The sequence below is a fragment of the Elephas maximus genome, chromosome 15 (assembly GCF_024166365.1).
Source record: "Elephas maximus indicus isolate mEleMax1 chromosome 15, mEleMax1 primary haplotype, whole genome shotgun sequence".
In the NCBI taxonomy this organism is placed as follows: domain Eukaryota; kingdom Metazoa; phylum Chordata; class Mammalia; order Proboscidea; family Elephantidae; genus Elephas; species Elephas maximus.
In genome coordinates, this window is record NC_064833.1 from 42,887,247 (window position 1) to 42,913,044 (window position 25,798).

The 25,798-nt window shown below is 36.3% G+C and overlaps 1 protein-coding gene across 16 annotated transcripts in view; it reads right to left on the minus strand.

The window, feature by feature from the left end:
- The window catches only part of VPS13B (vacuolar protein sorting 13 homolog B), a 915,182-nt gene that overhangs the window by 761,982 nt on the left and 127,402 nt on the right, over positions 1–25,798 (minus strand). For all 16 annotated transcript variants that reach the window (XM_049854597.1, XM_049854595.1, XM_049854593.1 and 13 more), the window contains one exon: positions 16,764–16,888. In XM_049854597.1, the coding sequence (XP_049710554.1) occupies positions 16,764–16,888 (125 nt within the window). The remainder of the gene's footprint in view (positions 1–16,763; positions 16,889–25,798) is intronic.

Below are 25,798 nucleotides of genomic sequence, written 5' to 3' on the forward strand. Positions count from 1 at the left end.
GGAGCTGAACTAAATGAATTAGAGAACAGAAAAACAATTGAAAGAATTAACAAAGCCAAAAGCTGGTTCTTTGAAAAAATTAACAAAATTGATAAACCATTGGCCAGACTGACTAAAGAAATACAGGAAAGGAAACAAATAACCCGAATAAGAAATGAGAAGGACCAAATGAAATTAAAAGAATCATTTCAGATTATTATGAAATATTGTACTCTAACAAATTTGAAAACCTAGAAGAAATGGATGAATTCCTGGAAAAACACTACCTACCTAAACTAACACATTCAGAAGTAGAACAACTAAATAGACCCATAACAAAAAAAGAGATTGAAACGGTAATCAAAAAACTCCCAACAAAAAAAAGCCCTGGCCCGGACGGCTTCACTGCAGAGTTCTACCAAACTTTCAGAGAAGAGTTAACACCACTACTACTAAAGGTATTCCAAAGCATAGAAAATGACGGAATACTACCCAACTCATTCTATGAAGCCACCATCTCCCTGATACCAAAACCAGGTAAAGACATTACAAAAAAAGAAAATTATAGACCTATATCCCTCATGAACATTGATGCAAAAATCCTCAACAAAATTCTAGCCGATAGAATCCAACAACACATCAAAAAAATAATTCACCCTGATCAAGTGGGATTTATACCAGGTATGCAAGGCTGGTTTAATATCAGAAAAACCATTAATGTAATCCATCACATAAATAAAACAAAAGACAAAAACCACATGATCTTATCAATTGATGCAGAAAAGGCATTTGACAAAGTCCAACACCCATTCATGATAAAAACTCTTACCAAAATAGGAATTGAAGGAAAATTCCTCAACATAATAAAGGGCATCTATGCAAAGCCAACAGCCAATATCACTCTAAATGGAGAGAACCTGAAAGCATTTCCCTTGAGAACGGGAACCAGACAAGGATGCCCTTTATCACCGCTCTTATTCAACATCGTGTTGGAAGTCTTAGCCAGGGCAATTAGGCTAGACAAAGAAATAAAAGGTATCCGGATTGGCAAGGAAGAAGTAAAGTTATCACTATTTGCAGATGACATGATTATATACACAGAAAACCCTAAGGAATCCTCCAGAAAACTACTGAAACTAATAGAAGAGTTTGGCAGAGTCTCAGGTTATAAAATAAACATACAAAAATCACTTGGATTCCCCTACATCAACAAAGAGAACACCGAAGAGGAAATAACCAAATCAATACCATTCACAGTAGCCCCCAAGAAGATAAGATACTTAGGAATAAATCTTACCAAGGATGTAAAAGACCTATACAAAGAAAACTACAAAGCTCTACTACAAGAAATTCAAAAGGACATACTTAAGGGGAAAAACATACCCTGCTCATGGATAGGAAGACTTAACATAGTAAAAATGTCTATTCTACCAAAAGCCATCTATACATTTAATGCACTTCCGATCCAAATTCCAATGTCATATTTTAAGGGGATAGAGAAAGAAATCACCAATTTCATATGGAAGGGAAAGAAGCCCCGGATAAGCAAAGCACTACTGAAAAAGAAGAAGAAAGTGGGAGGCCTCACCTTACCTGACTTCAGAACCTATTATACAGCCACAGTAGTCAAAACAGCCTGGTATTGGTACAACAACAGACACATAGACCAATGGAACAGAATTGAGAACCCAGACATAGATCCATCCACGTATGAGCAGCTGATATTTGACAAAGGACCAGTGTCAATTAACTGGGGAAAAGATAGCCTTTTTAACAAATGGTGCTGGCATAACTGGATATCCATTTGCAAAAAAATGAAACAGGACCCATTCCTCACACCATGCACAAAAACTAACTCCAAGTGGATCAAAGACCTAAACATAAAGACTAAAACGATAAAGATCATGGAAGAAAAAACTGGGACAACCCTAGGAGCCCTAATACAAGGTATAAACAGAATACAAAACATTACCAAAAATGATGAAGAGAAACCCGATAACTGGGAGCTCCTAAAAATCAAACACCTATGCTCATCTAAAGACTTCTCCAAAAGAGTAAAAAGACCACCTACAGACTGGAAAAGAATTTTCAGCTGTGACATCTCCGACCAGCGCCTGATCTCTAAAGTCTACATGATTCTGTCAAAACTCAACCACAAAAAGACAAACAACCCAATCAAGAAGTGGGCAAAGGATATGAACACACATTTCACTAAAGAAGATATTCAGGCAGCCAACAGATACATGAGAAAATGCTCTCGATCATTAGCCATTAGAGAAATGCAAATTAAAACTACGAGGAGATTCCATCTCACACCAGCAAGGCTGGCATTAATCCAAAAAACACAAAATAATAAATGTTGGAGAGGCTGCGGAGAGATTGGAACTCTCATACACTGCTGGTGGGAATGTAAAATGGTACAACCACTTTGGAAATCCATCTGGCGTTATCTTAAACAGTTAGAGATAGAACTACCATACAACCCAGAAATCCCACTCCTAGGAATATACCCTAGAGATACAAGAGCCTTCATACAAACAGATACATGCACACCCATGTTTATTGCAGCTCTGTTTACAATAGCAAAAAGTTGGAAGCAACCAAGGTGTCCATCAACAGATGAATGGTTAAATAAATTGTGGTATATTCACACAATGGAATACTACGCATCGATAAAGAACAGTGACGAATCTCTGAAACATTTCATAACATGGAGGAACCTGGAAGGCATTATGCTGAGCGAAATGAGTCAGAGGCAAAAGGACAAATATTGTATAAGACCACTATTATAAGATCTTGAGAAACAGTAAACCTGAGAAGAACACATACTTTTGTGGTTACGAGGGGGGGAGGGAAGGAGGGTGGGAGAGGGTTTTTTATTGATTAATCAGTAGATAAGAACTGCTTTAGGTGAAGGGAAAGACAACACTCAATACATGGAAGGTCAGTTCAATTGGACTGGACCAAAAGCAAAGAAGTTTCCGGGATAAAATGAATGCTTCAAAGGTCAGCGGAGCAAGTGCGGGGGTCTGGGGAACATGGTTTGCGGGGACTTCTAAGTCAATTTGCAAAATAATTCTATTATGAAATCATTCTGCATCCCACTTTGAAATGTGGCGTCTGGGGTCTTAAATGCTAACAAGCGGCCATCTAAGATGCAGCAATTGGTCTCAACCCACCTGGAGCAAAGGAAAATGAAGAACACCAAGGCCACACGACAACTAAGAGCCCAAGAGACGGAAAGGGCCACATGAACCAGAGACCTACATCATCCTGAGACCAGAAGAACTAGTTGGTGCCCAGCCACAATCGATGACTGCCCTGACAGGGAGCACAGCAGAGGACCCCTGAGGGAGCAGGAGATCAGTGGGATACAGACCCCAAATTCTCATAAAAAGACCAAACTTAATGGTCTGACTGAGACTGGAGGAATCCCAGCGGCCATGCTCCCCAGACCTTCTGTTGACACAGGACAGGAACCATCCCCGAAGACAGCTCTTCAGAAATGAAAGGGACTGCTCACTGGGTGGGAGAGAGACGCTGATGAAGAGTGAGCTAATTATATCAGGTGGACACTTGAGATTGTGTTGGCAACTCTTGTCTGGAGGGGGGATGGGAGGATAGAGAGAGAGGGAAGCAGGCAAAATTGTCAAGAAAGGAGAGACTGAAAGGGCTGACTCAAGAGCGGGAGAGCAAGTGGGAGTAGGGAGTGAGATGTATGTAAACTTATATGTGACAGACTGATTGGATTTGTAAACGTTCACTTGAAGCTTAATAAAAGTTATTAAAAAAAAATATATATGCCTCAATAAAGTTGTTTTTAAAAAAAAATACAAGTAATCAAAATTATTCCAGGAAAGGGTGTATAAGAATGCAAAGTTATCATCGCCAACTTACAGTACACTCTCTCATCACTGGTAGAGAGAACTGCTATTCTCAGATCTTCTTTGGACACAGAGACCTAGAACTGAATTTCAGCTTAAATATTTACTTCGTGTATGCACACTAACAGGAGTTCTGCTGATGCAGTATCTAAAGCACTAGTTGCTAAAAGAAAGGTTGGCGGTTCAAACTCACCAGTAGCTCCATGGGGGAGAAAGATGTGGCAGTCTGCTTCCATAAAGATTTACAGCCTTAGAAACCCTAGGGAGCAGTTCTACTCTGTCCTATAGGGTCACTATGAGTCGGAATAGACTCAGTGGCAATGGGTTATAAGCACTAACAAGGTAAGACAGTTATGTATAAAATGGCTATACTGATAATAATATCCCTCTCGTAAGGCTGCCATGAAAATTAAATCAGATAACGCATGTAAGACTCAGCACTGTTCCTGGCAGATGTATGCTATTATAATTGTTGTTGTTAGGTGCCGTCAAGTCGGTTCCAAAGCATAGCGACCCTATGCACCAGAGAACAAAATACTGTCCAGTCCTGTTCTATCCTCATAATCATTGTTATGCTTGAGTTCGTTGTTGCAGCCACTGTGTCAATCCACCTCGTTGAGAGTCTTCCTCTTTTCCGCTGACCCTGTACTCTGCCAAGCATGATGTCCTTCTCCAGGGACTGATCCCGCCTGACCACAGGTCCAAAGTATGTAAGACGCAGTCTCACCATCCTTGCTTCTAAGGAGCATTCCAGTTGTACTTCTTCCAAGACAGATTTCTTCGTTCTTTTGGCAGTCCATGGTATGTTCAATATTCTTCGCCAACACCACAATTCAAAGCCATCAATTCTTCTTCGTTCTTCCTTATTCATTGTCCAGCTTTCACGTGCATATGATGTGATTGAAAATACCATAGCTTGGGTCAAGCGCACCTTAGTCTTCAAGGTGAAATCTTTGCTCTTCAACACCATAAGAGGTCCGTTGCAGCAGATTTACCCAATGAAAAGCATCTTTGGATTTCTTGACTGCTGCTTCCATGGCTGTTGATTGTGGATCCAAGTAAAATGAAATCCTTGATAACTTCAATCTTTTCTCCATTTATCATGATGTTACTCATTGGTCCAGTTGTGAGGATTTTTGTTTTCTTTATGTGAAGGTGCAATCCATACTGAAGGCTGTGGTCTTTGATTTTCATTACTAAGTGCTTCAAGTCCTTTTCACTTTTAGCAAGCAAGGTTGTGTCATCTGCATAACACAGGTTGTTAATGAGTCTTCCTCCAATCCTGATGCCCCGTTCTTCTTCATATAGTCCAGCTTCTCGGATTATTTGCTCAGCATACAGACTAAATAGGTATGGTGAAAGAATACAACCCTGACGCACACCTTTCCGGACTTTAAACCAATCAGTATCCCCTTGTTCTGTCTGAACAACTGCCTCTTGACCTATGTAAAGGTTCCTCATGAGCTCTATTAAGTGTTCTGGAATTCCCATTCTTCACAATGTTATCCATAATGTGTTACGATCCACACAGTCAAATGCCTTTGCATAGTCAATAAAACACAGGTAAACATCCTTCTGATATTCTCTGCTTTCAGCCAGGATCCATCTGACATTGGCAATGATATCCCTGGTCCCACGTCCTCTTCTGAAACCGGCCTGAATTTCTGGCAGTTCCCAGTTGATATACTGTTGCAGCCATTTTTGAACGATCTTCAGCAAAATTTTGCTTGTGTGTGGTATTAATGATATTGTTCTATAATTTCCACATTCGGTTGATCATCTTTCTTGAGAATAGGCATAATATGGATCTCTTCCAGTCAGCTGTCTTCCACATTTCTTGGCATAGATGAGTGACCACCTCCAGCACTGCATCTGTTTGTTGAAACATCTCAATTGATATTATAATTAATATTAATTCTGAATTATTAAAATTCTCCCCCCAAATTTTTCATGTTTATTCTGACACAGCCACTTACATAATCTGAAAAATTCTGCTTATGAGTTCTGAAAATATATGCAAATTAAAAATACATTTCAATGAATATAAAAAGTTACTCTCAGCATGAGATGTGATTACAAAGTAATGATACATTCTGAAAGTTAATCTCAATCGTTTATAATCAAAGTGAATACATCTTCACATATATGTATATAAAAAAAGTATTTATAGATTGCTGACTTCACAGTTTTCTGAAGTTTACAGTAAACTTTACAGACTATAGATTTCTAAAGTTTATTTACACTAGATTTTACACTTTACAGATTATGAAGTTCCTTTACACTAAACATTACAATACAGAAAAATTGGTATTAACAGTGTAAGGTAAGGATGCAAATTTTAAATATGTATATTTATAATGATTTTTAAGGATTTTAAATAAGTTAACCTCTATCAATTCTGGAGATTGTATCATGTTAAAATAACTGCTGAGAAATCAAACTTTTAGAAAAGCTTCCATTAAGTACGGAATTATCAAGTGTACCCTATAAAATCATTCAACAAAGTGAGTGTTTTCAAAAGCCTAGAAGATAAAACAATGATTGTGATGGTTAATGTTAGATATTGACTTGGCTAGGCTATGATTCTCAGTGGTTAGGCAGACACTATGTAATCACCTTACATTTTGTGATCTGATGTGAGCAGCCAGTCAGTTAAAAGGGGAGTTTTCTTGGGGGTATGGCCTGCCCCCAGTATATACATGGACATATGGCAAAGCTCATTCTGTTTCTTGACCCCGCACTCTTCTCCTCACCTGGGTCTTGGAAAGTAAGCCTGCAGAAGTCTCTGGCCTGCCGCCTGGCCTGCAGATTTTGAATTCGCCAACCTTGGCAACCCAGTGAGCCAGCAGAGGCCTCCAGCCTGCCGCCTGACCTGCAGATTTTGGGTTCATCAGCCCCTGCAGCCATGTAATACAGCAGAGGTCTTCAGCCTATTGCCTGGCCCACAGATTTGGAACTTGCCACGCCTCACAACTGCGTGAACCATTTCCTCAGAATTGCATGAGCAACTTCCTTGAAGCAAATTTCTCTCTGTATATATATGCCTCACTGGTTTTGCTCCTCTAGAAAATCCACACTAAGATAATGAATGGTATATCTGATTTATTTATTCAATGGATTTTCATGTATCTGCAGGAAACTATACTTCTGTCCCTATCACTGTTTACTCCACTCCTAGTTAGAATGGTTTTCAGCTCAAACATGAATTAAGAAAAGTTAAATTTGAAAATTAAATTATTAAAAATATCATACTACTGAAAACTATTTAAACATCTTCTAAGGTTTTTTAAGGTTTAGAATAGCAAAAGAGAACATTTATATGAGTAGATTTAAGAAGACAATATACACTATTTTGAGGTTACTTTTCTCTCATTAAATTTCCCTTAACTAAGAGAGTATGACTTCTGTAATCCCCAGGAGGGCAGGTACCTTGCCTATGTTATTTACTGATGTATACCCACCCACGGCCCAAGAGAGTATTTGGTACATAATGAACACTCACAAAATATCTGTGGAATAGATCTGAATGATGAACAAAAAACAATCTCAAGTGTGAGAAGGTTGCAACAATCATAGTGGAAAACCTCAGTGGAGTTTACAAAAAAAAAAATGAAAATGATTTGGGACCACTGTTCAAAAAGCCTGAGAAAATATCTATTCACTATCTATCCTGGTCGTCCTTCCCTGCTTTTATCATTTCAACAAGGAGACAAAAGAAGATTTAAGTATTAAAGAGTTAGCAGAAGACAAAAACACAAAGTCTGAGCAAGACCAAGAAATGTTCTAAGAAATACACACACACACACACACACACACACACAAATACCTGATTAATAATGGAAAGGCTCTGTTAAAAAGAAATGGCAAGTGTGCCCCAAGTCACACAACACAGATTTCATAAACTGTAAGATTTAATTATATCATGCCCTGATCTTAATATATCATTAAGGCCCTAATGCAGAGCCATCTGGTATGTGATACACTATTGTATGTCTGATCTGAGGTCTAAAAACCAAACCAGTCACCATCAGGTCAATTCCTACTCATGTCAACCCTGTGTGTTTCAGAGTAGAACTGCATTTCCAAAGGGTTTTTATGGCTGTGACCTTTCAGAAGCAGATCACCAGGTCTTTCTTCTAAGGCACCTCTGGGTGAGTTCAAGTCACCAATCTTTCAGTTAATACCCCAGTGCTTAATCATTTGCATCAACCAGAGACTCCATTCTGAGATTACAGTTCCCCAGAAAATATCATACCTTAGTAGATAGTACTAGTAAGACTTAACTATCTACTACAGTATAAGAAGTTTGGTTTCGAGTGAACTCAACTGCTACAAAGAGAGTTATTGCAAAATAAGTCCAGAAAAAATTAATTCAATAATTTAGCCAAATGCACAGAGAAAGCTGGTATGTCCATCTTATTAGAATAGTTTAAACTATGAGCTTTCCAAATCAAGTTTACTGTGTGACGTAATGGAGAAAATGACTAGAACGTGATATTTTTGCTATAATTATGCCCTTAAGCATCTCTCATGTGTAGGCTAATGACATGAAGTGAAGCATGCATTTATTTTTCTTTTAAGGCAGTAAAATTTGGACTTAACACGATTTAGTGGCTCACAATATTGCATATTCTTATATGTCCGATATAAAACTTTAAGTAGAGGGAAAAAAAGAGCATTCCTGAAAGAAATTCAAGTTCAGCTATGAAATGGATTATGAACTAGACCAGTTACAAATGAAGATTGCTGACCTTTCTCACTGCTTAACTGGCCCAAGCTTCTTTAAAAGACCTACAGATTTTTTAGGAACCACAGAACATTTGATAGAAATAAGATTACAATTTCAAAAGACATTCATACATTTTGATGAAATTGAGTCATACTTTGATTTGTCTGCCTTTGAAGCAGAAACCTGCCCGAGCGATGTATGTCAGTTTCAAGAGGATCTGACTAAGCTGGGTTTTTCAGAGACTAGCATGAATCCTGGACTATCCTGAAATGTTTAGCTATGTGGCTATACACTGGACTGTGTTCATATCATCTTTATTCTACTAAAATATATTCTATTTCATCAAACTGGTAAAACGAACATTAACATCCACCATCACAGAAATAAATTTATCATCACAATAAGTGCCTTGGCTAAACTGATTCAAAATTTAACAATACCTCAAAGAGCTGTACTCCAGTATTCTCTTATATTTCGAAACTGAATAGCAATGAGCACTAGGCCTATGAGAGTATTTTTTAAATGAATACTGCTAACAAAACTAATTTTAGATTTTTTTATTATTATGCTTTTAAAAACTCCTATTTTCCAATAACTATAACAAGCACCATTGTTAATAACAAAAAGGCCCTGAAGCCAATATGTATATGGTGTCTAAACATAACTTTAAACATACACATACACACACACAGCACAGATGCATGAAACTGTGAGTTTACAAATTCATCTAAAGAAAAGGTACAAGATTCTAATCTTCCTATTTTTCCTGAAACCTTCTATGTCCTATCTTGAATAAAAGCAAGTGAACAAATGAATAGTCATTTGAATTAACAGTTGTTCAAGTGCTTTAATTTTGATTTGATTTTGTAGTACTCAAATGTCTATAATCTAAGGAAGTCAAGTACTATGTCTAACTTTTGAACGGTTTAACAGATAAACATCTTTAAAGCATTTTTAAAATGACAAGAAAATTAAGTACAAAAACATCTCTCTTTTCACAGAAACATAAAATCTTTCTGCAGAAAAAAATTTGTTATAAGTCAACAATCCCAGAAAACTGTAACAGCAAAAACTACTATGAAGATAAAACTGCAAATGTGACCCAAGGAATTCTAACAAATTCAACTCTTTCTCCTCCCCAAAGTAAGTAGAACTATCCCAAATGTTTGCTTGATCATTTTTTACTTGGGTAATTTTTAGGTACAACTACGTCAATCTAATGGGTAAGTATTTCAAGCAAAAAGCAAAAGACATAAAAGAGGCAAAATTAGCTTCGGCCTTGGAGTTACACTAAGATTGACAGACAACATTAAAAGCAAAATTGTATGGCTGAAAATAAGGATGAGGAAAATAAACCACTAATATTAATTGTGGGCTTTTAGGCAAGTACACTGACCTTTCTGGGACTCAGTTTTCTCATCTCTGAAATGAGAAAATTGTAACATGTGATGCCAATGTTTATTTTCAGTTCAAAATACATCCCAGATGACAGAAGAACCAAAGCTGCCGCTTAAGTGGAAATAAGAGAATTAACATCCCCGTTAAGTCTTTCCACTTGTAAGAAATACTGTTAAAGAGAATGTTAATCAAAAAAGCAAGCAGATGAAAATAAACACAGCTTTGGAAACAAAGGGATACAAACATCTATCTCCAGGACCATCAGAAACACCTAACTCTGGATTCTCAAACTGGTAATTTAAGGACAGGGCAGCAGAGCAAACACATTTTAAGCCCTGTGTGGTTACTTATTCTCTGTTTCCTAATAAGTATTACTGGCATTTTGGTATGCTTGAAGGGCCCAGCTTCCATTAAAACTGAAAGCATTTACCCTCGTGTCATTCTTAGCTGAAGCAGAAAAATGGCTGCGTCATTTTCAGTTTCAAAGAGGCAAAAAGACCAGTATCTGCGTCACCTTTCAGTAAGACACCACATCAATACCAAGAGCCTACGAGCACTCATTCCTTATCTCCTAATTAACACTGAACTCAAAGACAGATTCCACAGAAGCATCTTCCTCTTACAAATGAACTGTTCCATAACTGGTCAAAACTCAAGGTTACAAGCATTGTGACAAGGAATGAATGATTAGAGTGATACCTCAATTTAAAAAAAAAAAAATGTGTTTCCCCACATTCTGATGAGAGTGAGACTGGCTCGTGAAATATATAAACAATTATAGAAGAGAGAAAACTTATACTCAGGCAGCAATACAAGTACGGACTTCACATGGAAACATATTTTAATTCAATAAAATAAAATTTTAGAGCTACCTAACAATGAATCTTGTTGCCTCAGAAAGTAGCTAACTACCTTTGAATAAAATGTTTAAGCAGTGGATACTACTACTACCACCAGCTGCTGCAGAGTTAATTCTGACTCACTGCGATCTCATGTGTTTCAGAGTAGAGCTGCCCCCCATAGGGGCTTCACAGCCATGGACTTTCAGAAGCACATCGTCAAGGCCTTTCTTCCAAGGTGCTTCTGGATAGGTTTGTATTACAAACTGAATTCAGCTAAACATTTGTGCCACCCATGGATTGACAGATTTACATGTATAAATCAAATATGTATCATAAGGACTCAGAAACTAAACTAATGCTTAAGATTCCCAAGCAAACCTCATATCTACTATTCTGTGAGATGAGAATTACAGTAATGTCTATATACTACTAACTTGTACTAGCAGAGCTCAGATTTATTAGCTGTACTATCATAACTAGCCTCTCAATCCACCAGTTTTACAATAAGGCAAAAAGTACACTGGGATTTCAAAGGTGATTAACAAAAGGTAAAGTACACCCTCACTTCTTTAGGTAAGAAAGGGATCAAGGACTTTGAAATCAGATGATGTTCCATATAAATCCTTGTCCAACCACTGTCTGACTTTGGACAAGATAATGAGCCTCAGTGACCTTTAGTTTTATAAGAGGAAACATCACCCTACCTCATAGGGTTATTATGGAAACGTTTTACTTAAACTAGTTACCTAGAATGGTATAAGGACTCCCTGGGTGGTACAAACGGTTAGTGCACTTGGCTGCTAACCAAAAGGTTGGAGGTTCAAGTTCACCTAGAGATGCTTCAAAAGAAAGGCCCGGCAACCTACTTCCAAAAAATCAGCTGTGGAAAACACTGCAGAGCATGGTTCTACTGCGACACACGTGGGGTTGCCAAGAGTCAGAATCAACTCCCAGCAACTGATTTCATTAGCGTAGTATAAATACATATATATATATATATATATATATATATATAGTATTCTCTTTCAGATCCTACCCAGTCTTTAATAACCTACTTAAAAGTTACCTCCTCCACGTACTCCATGACTTTTTAAGCCAAAATAATTTCTCTATATTCTGAACTTCCAAAGTATGCTGTATATATCTCTTTACAATTAAGATCACATTTTTAAATCCTAAATTATAAAACAAAGTGAATTTGTGTTTCTAATATGGTTGGAGAACTTAGCATACCTGATTCAAGAAGAAATGAAGCAATAAATACTTGATTAACTGACTTAACTATTTTAACTGTTCATATTAAAAAGCATAAGCATCCTTATTTGCTGTGTACAAGTCTAGGCCCAGAGTCAATTCCCAAATTCCTCCTCCTACCCCCTCCCCAAGTGTATCCTGTGACAGTTCCAACAGACTATTCATTTAGACTATGTTGTGCCCCAGAAAGCATCCCACACATCAACCAACCTTTCAATGCATGAAAATCTGATTCAACCATTAAAGCCCAGTTCTAATGCTACCTCTTCTCTGAAACTATCCCTGACACCCCAAGAATTTCTGTATTCTTTATTTAACTCACAGGACATACTGCTTGAACCTTAATTTTGTAATTTTAAGACAATTGTTTCATATGTACCTTCTCTACTAGACAGTAAGTTTTAATGACCAGAAACTCTCTCTTTACATTCTACTACACTCTTTCCCCAACCCCAACACTTAGCACTGCACCTAGCAAGCCACAGGTAAACCAACCAAAAAAAAACAAAAACTAAACTCGTTGTTATAGAGTCAATTCCAACTCATGGCAATACTATGTGTGTCAGAGTAGAACAGTGCTCCATAGGGTTTTCAATGGCTGATTTTTCAGAAGCAGACTGCCAGGCCTTTCTTCCAAGGTGCCTCTGGGTAGACTCAAACCTCCCAACTTTTTGGTTAGCAGTTGAGCACGCTAGCCATCTGTACCACAGGTAGTTGATTAGATACCATCTACACAATATACCATCTAGTCTCCCCTAATACAACGGGATCTTCTTAAGGAAAAGGAAAAAATGTGGAAGAATAAAAAAAAAAAAAAATTGACACTAATTTCAGGAACTTATTTTTAAATTAAAATTACAGATCAAAAGCAAGTAAACCATCAATACCCATGTAATGTAATAGTATACAGGAGCAAACATGAATAATCTAAAACTACAGTATTCCACAGTAAGGTATGAATCTTAACAAACATTATTTTGAGTGATAGAAGTCAGTCAAAAAGAAATATATATTGTATGACTCCATTTATATGAAGCCCCAAAAGGGACAAAACTAATCTATTAGAAGTCAGGGAAGTAATTAACCTTGGGGGTGGGGAGATAGTTGTAACAAAAAGAGAGAATGAGAGAGACTTCTGGGATGCTGATAACGTTCTGTTTCTTGATCTTTGAGCTGGTTACAAAGGAGTGTTCAGTTACAAAAAACCTTGATACATACTCATAACACATATGCACTTTTCTGTAAGTATCAGGGCTTCAAACCAGTTTGTTCTGGTTCATACGCCTGCTGAGAAAGTTCCCAGGCAATGCTAATGCTTCTGGTTAGGGACCAACTCTAAAAACCACCAGTAAAGCAGCAGTTCTCAGTATTTGTTAGGCCTAAGAATCACCTGGGATCTTGTAAAAATTGTAGATTCTGATCGGTATTTCTGGAGTAGAAACGCAAATTCTCAACAGGGGTTCAAACTGGAATGAACCGGTTCAAAGGCCTGATAAGTATATAATATTTCAATAAAAGTTTTTAAAACTACAGGTAAAATGTTTATTATTGTTTCTGTGTTGTTTCGAAAACAACAAGGTGATAACAAGGTTATCCTTTAACTATCCCCCAAGATTTACTGGTCTTCAAATAACCATACATTGGAAAAAAACAGAGGTAAATTCACATTTAATTTCTCAAGATTTTTGTCATTACTGCTCTGACAGGGACCACAATAGAGGGTTCCAGACAGAGCTGGAGGAAAGTGTAGAACAAAATTCTCACTCACAAAAAAAGACCAGACTTACTGGCCTGAGAGAGACTTAGAGAAACCCCAAGAATATGGCCTCCAGACACCCTTTTAGCTCAGTAATGAAGTCACTCCTGAGGTTCACCCTTTAAGCAAAGATTAGACAGGCCCATAAAAAAAAAGACAAGACAAAAGGGGCACACTAGCCCAGGGGTAAGCACTAGAAGGCAGGAAGGGACAGGAAAGCTGGTTAATAGGGAACGGAAGGCCGAGAAGGGAGAGTGTTGACATGTTGTGGGGCTGTTAACCAATATCATAAAACAATATGTGTGCTGTTTAATGAGAAGCTAGTTTGTTCTGTAAACCTTCATCTAAAGTACAATAAAATAAATAAAAGATTTTTGTCATTAAATATTATTGGTCACTGTGTCCTTCCTACCCTACTCTACACATTCTACCCTTTTCTGAGGGACTACCTAGAAAGGACTAAATGTTAACCTCATGTAAAATAATGGGGAAAAAAATTTTTGACAAGTTTATATGTTGCGGAATTATATAGTACAGAAAGAAAGAAAATAACCGAAACATTTTTTTTAACTAAATTCTAAGAAACCTAAGTTTAGGAACAGCTTTTTTACTGAGGCAAGTATATATTAATAGAAACACTTAAATGAGAGAAAATAACCCTATTTCATTGTTAATTAAATAGCATTTTTAAAAATTTATTAACAAATCTGATTGAAAGTAAAATTAGTTTGAAACTTCATGCATAATTAACAGTTCAATTTGAAAATATCTTAAAATACAAAGTACAAACTATTTTGCTGGTTTATATAAAGTTTAGATTTCCACTGCTAACTCAAAACATACTACTTATTTTTGAAACGAGCCATAAAGTGTCTTTGTTTGAAAAATCACAGCCTATAGTAAATACACTCCTCTCACTATTAAAAAAAAAAAAAAAAAGGTGTGTGTGTATGCACGCTAGTGCATGTAGTAGCATGTACTTAAGAAACTCTGGAATGTGAATTTTAAAAACCCAAATGAAAGTGCTGGTATAATTTGAGTAAGGGGGAGACCACCAGTAGAAACAAATTTGACAAGCCATGACATAATCAGGTGCCTTACTAAAATAATTCTCACTCCCTGCATGAGTTAAACAAAACTCTTAGCGCTCATATTGATTTTTATTTAATTCAAGCACTACATAATGTATTTTATCCACTTCAAACTACACTTTAACTAAGCCACATCTCAATTTATTGAGGTTTTTATTACTTTCAATTTAGAGTTGCTAAGAATAAATATATTAAAGTAAGATAATTTACTTTCTATTTATCAAGAAAACCGGCTTTAAAAAAATATTTCAAAGAGATATACTTCGGTGAAGCACAGCAAACATCACTGAAATAATGAAAAAGTGGTTTTATCTACAAAAAAGCAAAACACATCCAAAAGAATGAGCTCTCTGATCTGATGCTTTCAGTATTACATGTCTATACTTAAAGTTACATTTGACAATATTTATAGTAACCCCTACGTGTTCTTAAAATAAGCCTTAACGAATGTATAGTATTACTTATCTACCCATTCAATTCTTTCATGTAATGGCTACTATTCATTTTGGATATTTTGGCTTTTTAAGATGCTGTTAAACATTTTCTATAGTAAATTATACCAAGTGTTTGTAATGAAATTTTTGTCTTGGTCTAGTAAATGATAAATAAATCAGCATGTAACTGAGGAAATAGTTTTCACAAAATATCTATTAAAGATGATATACACATATCAAATGTGCCTGTAAATAAATACATGTCCCAAGGTATTTCTTGATAGATCAGAACACCAAAATTAGCTCAAATGTTACACCTTACATATATGCAAATAAAAACTGAAAAAGTGAAATCCATCTCTACACAACATAAATGACATGAGAAATGTGGATGAGATTGGACAAAATGAAATTTATTAAGAGGAATTAAGAATAATCCTTTGATAATGGTTTTATTTTACAGAGGAACTGGTTCTAAGATTAACTGAAATGTTTCTTTTAATTTTCTGTGTCAATAGGCAAGTTTTCTTGAAAATGTGAGCATCTGCATTATTAATTTCATTTTAAAAGATATATATGAAAGGAACATATTTTTATCAAAGGAAGCATTTTTAGATTTAAAAATCTCTTTAGATAAAGTAATATCTATTTTTCTATTATATTACTTTTCATAAATAACTAGAAAGCATACCCTGAAGAAATAAGCTTACTAATTAGGACAAGAAAGGAAAGATATAATCCAAATAAACCAAATTAAAAATTGAAGAAATATTTCACTAGAAAATAACTTCATATATTTAAAACTTATTTCAAACATTTAAACAATTACTTCTTTCTTTCCATAAATCTAGTTGAATTTCAGAAAATAAAACCTCCAAATAAAAGCAACTCAATACTCAATTAAAATGACAACAGTTAAAATCAATTTCTTCCAAAATGCAGCTACTACTCAGCATCAAATATTCTAACAATATGTCATTGGTATACTTTTCTCAGTGGCTAGGAATACATATGAAACTGTTACTTAATAAATACTCTGGCCTTGATATTAACTTGCCAACTTTTTATCTTTTCCCAAAAAAGGGGGGGCGGGGGGGGACTTGTCCTGCAGTGTCTATTTCAGTCTAGAACAGCATTTTACTTTAGCTCCAATACAGATTTATAGTTATTACCCAAACAAAAGTTATTATGACCACAAAAGATGCTACGAACTAACCCATTTCAGAGATAAAAGCAGATTTTTGGTATTTCAAATAAAGACAACAGAACTTGAGGTATTTTTCTCAAACATTTTGTATAAAACAGGCTGGCATAAGAAAGATACATTTGAAATTTTTCCCTCCTAAGATAATAAATTAAAATTAACATAAACCACACTTTAACATATAATACTTACCAGCACATGGGAAGTTTCAGAAGTTTACCATAAACAGCAGTGCTGACAGAGGGAATAATTGGTACAGGTAAACTGTAAGATCCCCTACAATCCAAAGAGGTCACTCCTGCCTGGAAACCAAATATCTGAAACAAAAAGAAAAGACCCAAATGTTCACAGAGACAACATTTTAATAAGCACGGGATGAAATACGTCAGTTTCAATTTGCTGTAGAACAGCTGCACATTAAATATGTTCCAATGTCTTTCCACTTTCCAAACGTTCAACATTTTGTTATTCAACTTGACATTACCTAAATCAGAATTAAGAGATTTAAATACACAATATTTGTTTCACATTCCTGAAAGATCACTGCTCATAATTTTATGACTACAAAAGCATTAACTACTAAAACAATCTTAAAAATGCCTTTTGCTTTCAACTTGTATTATGCATACGCAAAGAGAATATCCAAATATATCCAAAAATGCTGCTTCTTTTCCCTTTCTTTTGTGAAAATTACTGTGGTGTTGAGGTTTTTACCCAAGCAAATTTGGTACATGGCATAAATTAGTCTTCGTATGTTTACACTTAAAATAAGCAGATCACACTAAAAAAATGTATAAGCATTCTCTTGAATTCAGAAACACCATAATTCCCTTAATAGGAAGAAACAATATAACATCACATTTTACACAAAACATTGCAGAGAACTAAATCTGGTACTTTTCTCCAGTATTTCAAATAAGAGAGAAGATACACATCTCATGCCAGAAACTGACACACAGGAATACAAAACAATGACTTATCGTTTTCCAATAACATGCAAAAGCAGTTGAACCGTAACACTTTTATCTTTAGTTACTATTTTTTATTCTTGGGTTAATAAAGTATTGAGTACCATATCTCTGTGGATTATTTAATATTAACTGTGAAGTTTTACCCTGAGACATGTTTTAAATTTCTTCATAACTAATTTTCAAAACAAAACACTTTTATTTAATGATGAAAAATTTTAATAATAAAAAATAATAAACTTTATTTATTGATCAATTTCCTAGAAAGTATTAAGCTACCTGTTTTCAAAAAGTTATTATCCCTCTCTCATTCATTAAACTGACAATGTCGAATCCTTTCTTCTAAAATCAGTTTTGGGAACAAAATAATATTTTGGAAATAACACATCATTAATTACATTTTCAGAGTAAGCATCATTTTCAAAGAAACTACCTATCTAATTAATATCAAGGAGAATGAAAAATGATGCATGTATTAATTCCGGTAAGTCCAGCTATTAACCAAGTGGCCAAGAGGTACAACGGAAAGAAAAAAAAAAGTATGTTCCTAGTATTTAAATGATCAATCTTAAAAAATTATTCAGATTCTTTTTTTTTTGAAGACTCGTTCTGATCCGCACTATATGCAAATAACTGTGCTGGTACTGTTACAATTTCAGCATTTCATGTTTCCTCTGAAAGGCTCAGTATTTAACTAATTTTGAAATTTAATATCACTTAAAACAAAGCATGATTATCAAAACAATACTCAATCTTCAAATATTTCTAGAGTTAAAACTAAAACTAGAGTTAAATATTTCTAGAGTTAAAACTAAAAACTCTCACAAAGCCACTTACTAATATTTTATAAAATACCCCAACAGTATCATTAATTGTACACAGTATTGAAATTGGCTGTAGAGGAGATCCCCTACTGGTTGTCTGTGGAACTTAACAAAGGTCTTTGAAGAAATTGCTTATTCTGTAATTTAAAAAAAAAGTTTCCACTATATTGACATGGGAATGGGGTCTATTTGACAAAGAAATTATCCCCTACATTTTGCCAAACTTTATTACATTTAAAGGGTCATAAATAAACAAAAAAAAAAAAAAAAACCCACTGCCACTGAGTCAATCCTGACTCAAAGTGACCCTGTAGGGTTTCCAAGGCTATAAATCTTTACAGAAGCAGACTGGCACATCTTTCTCCCAAGGAGCAGCTGTTGAGTTCGAACTGCCGACCTTCAGTTAACAACCGAGCACTTTAACCTCTGCCCCTAAAGGATCATAGTATGCTATTATCAACTCTCTCCTTTAACTTACACCAATGATAGCACATTTACAATATCTACATAACCAAATACTTTAACAGCCCTTGACTAAAATTACATATATTACATCTAGGAAAAGGAGAGCCAACACAGTCTGAATTGAGATTTCTTCCAAAGATAGTTCACATATTCAAAAATGGAACAAAAGTTTTAAGCACTGCTAACTGGTGGTCTGAATCTATAAGAATTAATGAAACAGTAAGTGTAATTTCTCATAGAAATTTTAGGTGAAGAAAATGTCAACTTAATGCAAATAAGATGCAGGGTACCCTTGTGGGGGTAAAAAAACAAACAAACAAACCTGATGCCATCGAGTCGATTCTGACTCACAGCAACCCTACAGGACAGAGGAACACTGCCCCACAGGGTTTCCAAAGAGTGCCTGGTAGATCTTAACTGCCAACCTTTGGGTCAGTAGCCGTAGCCCTTAACCGCTATGCCACCAGGGTAGGATCATGCAAATAAGGTGTATGGCCATCCTACCAGGCTTAAAATGAGCCATCCCAAAGGCAGACAGGGGGAACCTCACTACCACCAAGAAGAAGCGCCAGGAGTAGAGCACGTCCTTTGTACCCATGGTACCTAGGCTGAGAACCTCCTAGACCCAGGAGACAGAGAGAGCTGTAACTTCGAAGATGGCATGGAACAGTAAGAAGCGGCAGCACAGAAACGGCAGCAGCAAAACCAGGAAACAGGAAACCGGCACCAGGTTTCCTGGTAGAGCGGGGTATGCCTCCTGGCACTTGGCAGAGCTAGTCTCCCTGACCAACAGGGGGAGAGAGAGCTGAGCACCTTCAGGCTGACACATACTGGCAGAGTAGGGTGCCTTCAGGCACTTACTGGTGGAGCTAAGGGCTTTGTAACACTTAGAGGAGCAGGGCAGAGGTGAGGCTGAGAGGTCAAAGGACAGAGAGAGGCCTGCCTGCGGACACAGCTCAGAAGAAGGGCACAGCTGATCGAAGAGTTCTGAACTGTAATCTGTTACTTCCCTAATAAACTTCATAATTACGAGTATTGTCTGTGAGTTCTGTGTGGCCACTGCAATGAATTTCTCAAACCCAGGAGAGAAACAGAGTGGGAGGGATGGTTGGTGTCAACTGGTAAAAAAGTTAGAGACAGGAGGTACGTCTAACCTCCGCCTCACGGGGATTAGCTTTGTGCCGACGTTGATGGTGATTCTCTCTTCTCCCCGTTATGAAGTCAGACAAGGAGGTAGGACAACACTGCTGACACATCATTTTTACAAACACATAATGCTACCTTATAAAAATTATTCAGTTAGAAAACAACAAAAATAAACACCTCACCAATATTTTACAACTTTACAACAAATGTTCTTGAATTAACAACTCAAGCAGAAGACACTTTAGCAGATTTAGAAACAAAAAAAATTATTAAAAACAAAAATTAGGATAAATTAGAATTTTCTGTTTTAAAAAGACAAAAGTATAAAAACCACACACCAACTGTAAATGACAATTGCTGTGGCCATTATCCGACATTCGGTATATTGTCAGCATTCTAAAAACACATCCCCTCTTCATTAAGGAAACAAACAAGCAAGCACTGCTTTCATGCCAAAAGTTAACCTATACATAATAACATATTGAAGTACATAAAAACTAAAGAAAAAGTGTTCATAACTACAATTCTGCAGAATAATAAACATGTTAGAAAGAAAATGTCTTCAGGGGAACAGAATGGACCCAGAACTATTCTATTAGAAATAATCACAGAACTGTAGAGCTAAAATTGCTCAGAGATTATTTAACTCAATACTCTCATTTTACATATGGGAAAAATAAAGTCCTAAGAGGTAAGCGACTTCTTCAAAAATCACATGCTGCAACAGCAATATTATGCTTCATTTCATTTCGCTCAACTATTAGGTCACAATTTCACCCTGACTTTTTCTTTCATTTCCTCCTTCATCTCTGCCCCTCTGTCTTAGTCATCTAGTGCTGCTATAACAGAAATACCACAAATGCGTGGCTTTCACAAAGAGAAATTTATTTCTTCACAGTAAAGTAGGCTAAAAGTCCAAATTCAGGGTGTCAGCTCTCGGGGAAGGCTTTCTCTCTCCATAGGCCGCCTTACCAGTCTTCCCTCAGATTAGGAGTTCCTCTGAGCACGGACCCTGGGTCCAAAGAATGAACTCTGCTCCAGGCATTGCTTTCTTGGTAGTATGAGGACCCCGTCCCTCTCTCACTTCTTTATGTCTCAAGAGATTGCCTCAAGACACAATCCAATCTTGTAGACTGAGTACTGCCTCACTAACACAACTGCAGCCCATTCCCCCTCATTAACATCACAGAGGCAGGATTTACAACATACAGAAAAATCACACAATACCAGAAATCATGGCTCAGCCAAATTGATAACACACATTTTTGGGGGACATAATTCAATCCATGATACCCTCTCCTAAAAAGGTATGGTCAATTCTCCAAATATTTTTAAAAGGGGTAAAAAAAAAAAAGCTATCTTTCTCACCATCCCTCAACCATCAGTAAAATTGTATTTTTCTCCTTTCATTAGCAAGCATCTTGAAAGAATAGCCTAGAGTCTCTTATTTTTTATCACTTATTCACTTCTAAATCCTTTAAATCTAGATTCCATTCACGTATCCACTAAAACAAAAAGAAACCACGGACTAATACTGATACTCTTGCTCTTCTCTTATGGAGGGAGTATTTCCTCATGATTTTTCCTCCAACAATTTAAACAAGGAAAACCATAAAAAAATAATAATAATGATTTTTCATCACCCAAATTTTTAAAATATGAACACTGTACCATATTTTTATGCAAATAACCAGCACCTTCTGCACTTGTTTGCCGGCCATATCCTCCCTGCCATGAGGTATTTTCAAAAGCATGCTATGCTAATATATATATATATATATATATATATTTTTTTTTTTTTTAACTGCAACATGTAGAGGAGGATCAGCATGGCAGAGCTTGTGAGGGTGACTTGTCGGGGGAGGGTGCCTTGTTGGGGGAGGGCTCGGCCAGCAAACAAACACAGAAGTGTGTGTTCGTTGCATAAAAAATAGAGTAATACTGTCACCAGTTTTTTAAATAAATAAAATCCTTGGAAATAAAAAACTCATAACTCAACAGTAAAATGACAAATATCCCATAAAAAATGGACAAAAGACTGGGGACCATCGTCTACGGGGACATCTAGGTCAACTGGTGTAACATAATTTATGAAGAAAATGTTCTACACATCCTACTTTGGTGAGCAGCATTTGGGATCTTAAAAGCTTTCAACCAGCCATCAAAAATACATCTATTGGTCCCAGCATGTTCGGAGCAAAGGAGAATGAAGAAAACCAAAGACACAAGGAAAATACTAGTCCAAAGTATGAACAGACCCCACGAACCAGAGCCTCTACCAGCCTGAGCCCAGAAGAACTAGAGGTGCCTGGCTACTACCACCAACTGCTCTGACAGAAATCACAATAGAGTGTCCCAGACAGAGAGGGAGAAAAATGTAGAACAAATTTCAAACTCACAAAAAAGACCAGACTTATGGGTCTGACAGAGACTAGAGAAACCCCTGAGACTGTGTAGCCCCCAGACACTCTGCTAACTCAGAACTGAAGCCACTCATGAAGTCCACCTCTCAACCAAAAATTAACCAAAAAACCAAACCCACTGCAGTCGAGTCAATTCCGACTCATAGCGACCCTAGATTAGACAGGCCTAAAAAACGAACAATAACATATCCGAGGAACATGCTTCTTAGTTCAATCAAATATATAAGACCAAATGGACAATATCTGTCCAAAAGCAAGTTAGAAGGCAAGAAGGGACAGGAAAACTGGATGAATGGACACAGGGAACCCAGGGTGGAAAGGCGGAGAATGTTGACACATTGTGGGGGTTGCAACCAATGTCACAAAACAATTTTTGTGTAATTTTTTGAATGAGAAACAAATTAGCACTGTAAACTTTCACCTAAAGCGTAATGAAAAAATTTTTTTAATGAGCAAAAGATGTGAATAGACATTTCTCTAGTGCAGACAAATGGCTAATGAGCACGTTAAAAAAAATGCTCAACGTCATGAGTCATTTGGGAAATAGAAATGGAAACCACAAGGAGATACCACTTTACACCTACTTAAATGGCTAAAATCAAAAAAACAACAAGAAGTGTTGGTGAGGATATGGAAAAAACCGCAACATTCACTGCTGGTTGGATTGTAAAATAGTACAATCCCTTTCAAAGAGTTTTAGCAATTTCTTACAATGTGAAACACTGAGTTACCATGACCCAGCAATTCCACTCCTAGGTATAAACCTAAGAGAAACAAAAACCTATGACCATGTGAAAATTTGTACACTAATGTTTACAGCTACAAAGAAACAGAAACAATCCAAATGTCCATCAACATTTTGTTATGAATGGATAAACAAAATGTAGTATACTCATACAAAGGAATATTATTATTCAGTCATTAAAAGGAATTAATGGCCCTAAGACACTCTACTGACATGGAAAGGAAGCCATTACCAGAGGCCACCTTCCAGCCAAACAGACAAGCCCATAAAATAAACACCCAAGAGGAAAGTACGCCTTAGAATAATCAATTATACGAGATCAAAAGGGCAATATTTGCCCAAAAGCAAAGACAAGAAGGCAGGAAAGGGGTAGAAATACAGGACGAAAGAAAATGAGGAAACCAAGGTGGAAATGAGGAGAGTGCTGACACACTGTGGGAAATGAAACCAAGGCAATAAAACACTTTATGTACAGTCTATCGAATGGGAATCTAATTTGCTCTGTAAACTTTTCACCTTACGCATTAAAAAAAAAAAAAGGAATTAAGTAATGATGTATGCTACAATATGGATGAACCTTGAAGACATTACGCTAAGTGAAACAAGCCAGTCACAAAAGACCATAGATTGTATGATTCCATTTATATGAAATGGCCAGAATAGGAAAAGCCAAAGAGACAAAAGTGGATTAGTGGTTGCCAGGGCCTAGGTTAACAGCAGTAAATGGGCAGTGATTGCTCATGTGTAGAGGGTTTCTTTCTGGGGTGATAAAAATGTCCTGGATTGATGGTGACAGTTGTACAGTTCTGCTGAATATACAAAAATACTAAAAACCATCAGATTTTATCTCCATAAAGTTGTTTTTAAAAAATTCTTACAATATGTCTAAAAGAGATATAAAAAAACAACAAACCAAACCAGTTGCTTTGGAGTTCGTTCCAACTCATGACAACATCATGTGTATGAAAGTAAAACTGTTTCACAGGGGTTTCAGTGGCTGTGTTCTTTCGGAAGTAGATTGCTAGGCCTTTCTTTTGAGGCACCTCTGGTTCAAACCGTCAACCTTTGAGCCAAGTGCTTAACCATTTGTTCCACCTAGGGAATCCTACAAAATAGCTGATATCAGCTTTAACTATAAACCTCTCATTAGCCCCACTAGCCCCCAAACACACCCCAACCACTAAATCCATTGCCATTAGTGCAGTTCTTATACCATTTGTTATACTTAAAAAGCTCTTTTATATCCATGAACCATCTATAGCATTATTTTAATTTACAAAAATTGTATCATACTGTACGTATCATTATGCTTTCTGGTAACCCACGAACCATTATGTTATTGAAAGATATCCACGGGGGCACTTAAAGGCCTCTAGTTATATGTATCTCCTTGCATACATATGTAAAATTTCTCTAGGACAGGGGTCAGCAAACTACAGCTCACAGACTAAATCCCACTCACTGCCTGTTTTTGTACTGCTAAGAGTAAAGAAAAAATTATTCTTAGCTCATAAAATTATGAGCTGAAAATAATTTTTATATATGAACATTCATAGTCCCTTTTAAGACAGGAAACATTAGCTTAGAACCCCAATTCGGTTAAATGTCATCCCAAGCGGAAAAAATCCATTATTCACATTAGGACTCTATCACAAAAAATTGTTAAATTTCATCAAATCAAACTTGGTGGAAATTTGTTCTCTCTTATAATATAAATACCTATATAATATCCTCGATTTTGCCTCTTGGCCCCCAAAGCCTAAAATACTTACGATCTGACCCTTCAGAGAAAAAGCTTGTTGACCTGTGCTCTAGGGTAAAATATACTGAAAATTGCAAAGTACTCTCCAAAATGACAATACCAATTTATACACCCACCAGCCACATATGAAATCACCCTTTCCCCCAAAATCCCCATTGAATACTGCCTATTTGAGATCAAAAATTATCAAACCCAAAGAATTCAAAGGGTTTTTATTCTACTATAACCTTCTTGATCTCTCCAAAGCACCCACCATAGCTGATCCTTATGAATAGCAAGATCTTAAATTTATATACCATCCTACAGTTTATAGTATTTCTACAGTTTATATGGTGTTTTTCAATAACTTATTTTCTACATATGCTTCAAATTTCAGATGCTTTGCAACGTCTTACCTACTCAATGCCATACATATTCAAGGAATGGGTCTGCCAGATAAATAAAGAGGACTTGATATGGCATAAGTTTCAACTGTATGTTTTCTTCATAAATCCATGCTAACTTTCTCAATTGAAAATTGTTATTACATGAAGTGAAAACTATATACAATTTAATCATAGTCAAAATGGTCAAACTTAAGTATACAAAATTAAAACTAAAGGATTTGCTTGAGTACTTAGTTTTAAAAAATTTAGCCTCTAAAATGCCGAACACACATGAAACAGATATTGAAATTCTCTCCTGTAATACTCTAACACTACAATACTGAAAATTAAACTCTGAAAACTTCCTCAAATGTTACTGAAATCATCCCAACTAACATAACCTTTCTAGCAAATACGTACTTTGAGCCAGCTCCAAATAGTAATATAAACTGTCTACCAAATTGAAAAGTATTCAAAGGCAGCAGGCCACTGCATAAGCATTAAAGGCAGTAAGAGATTCCAAACTCTA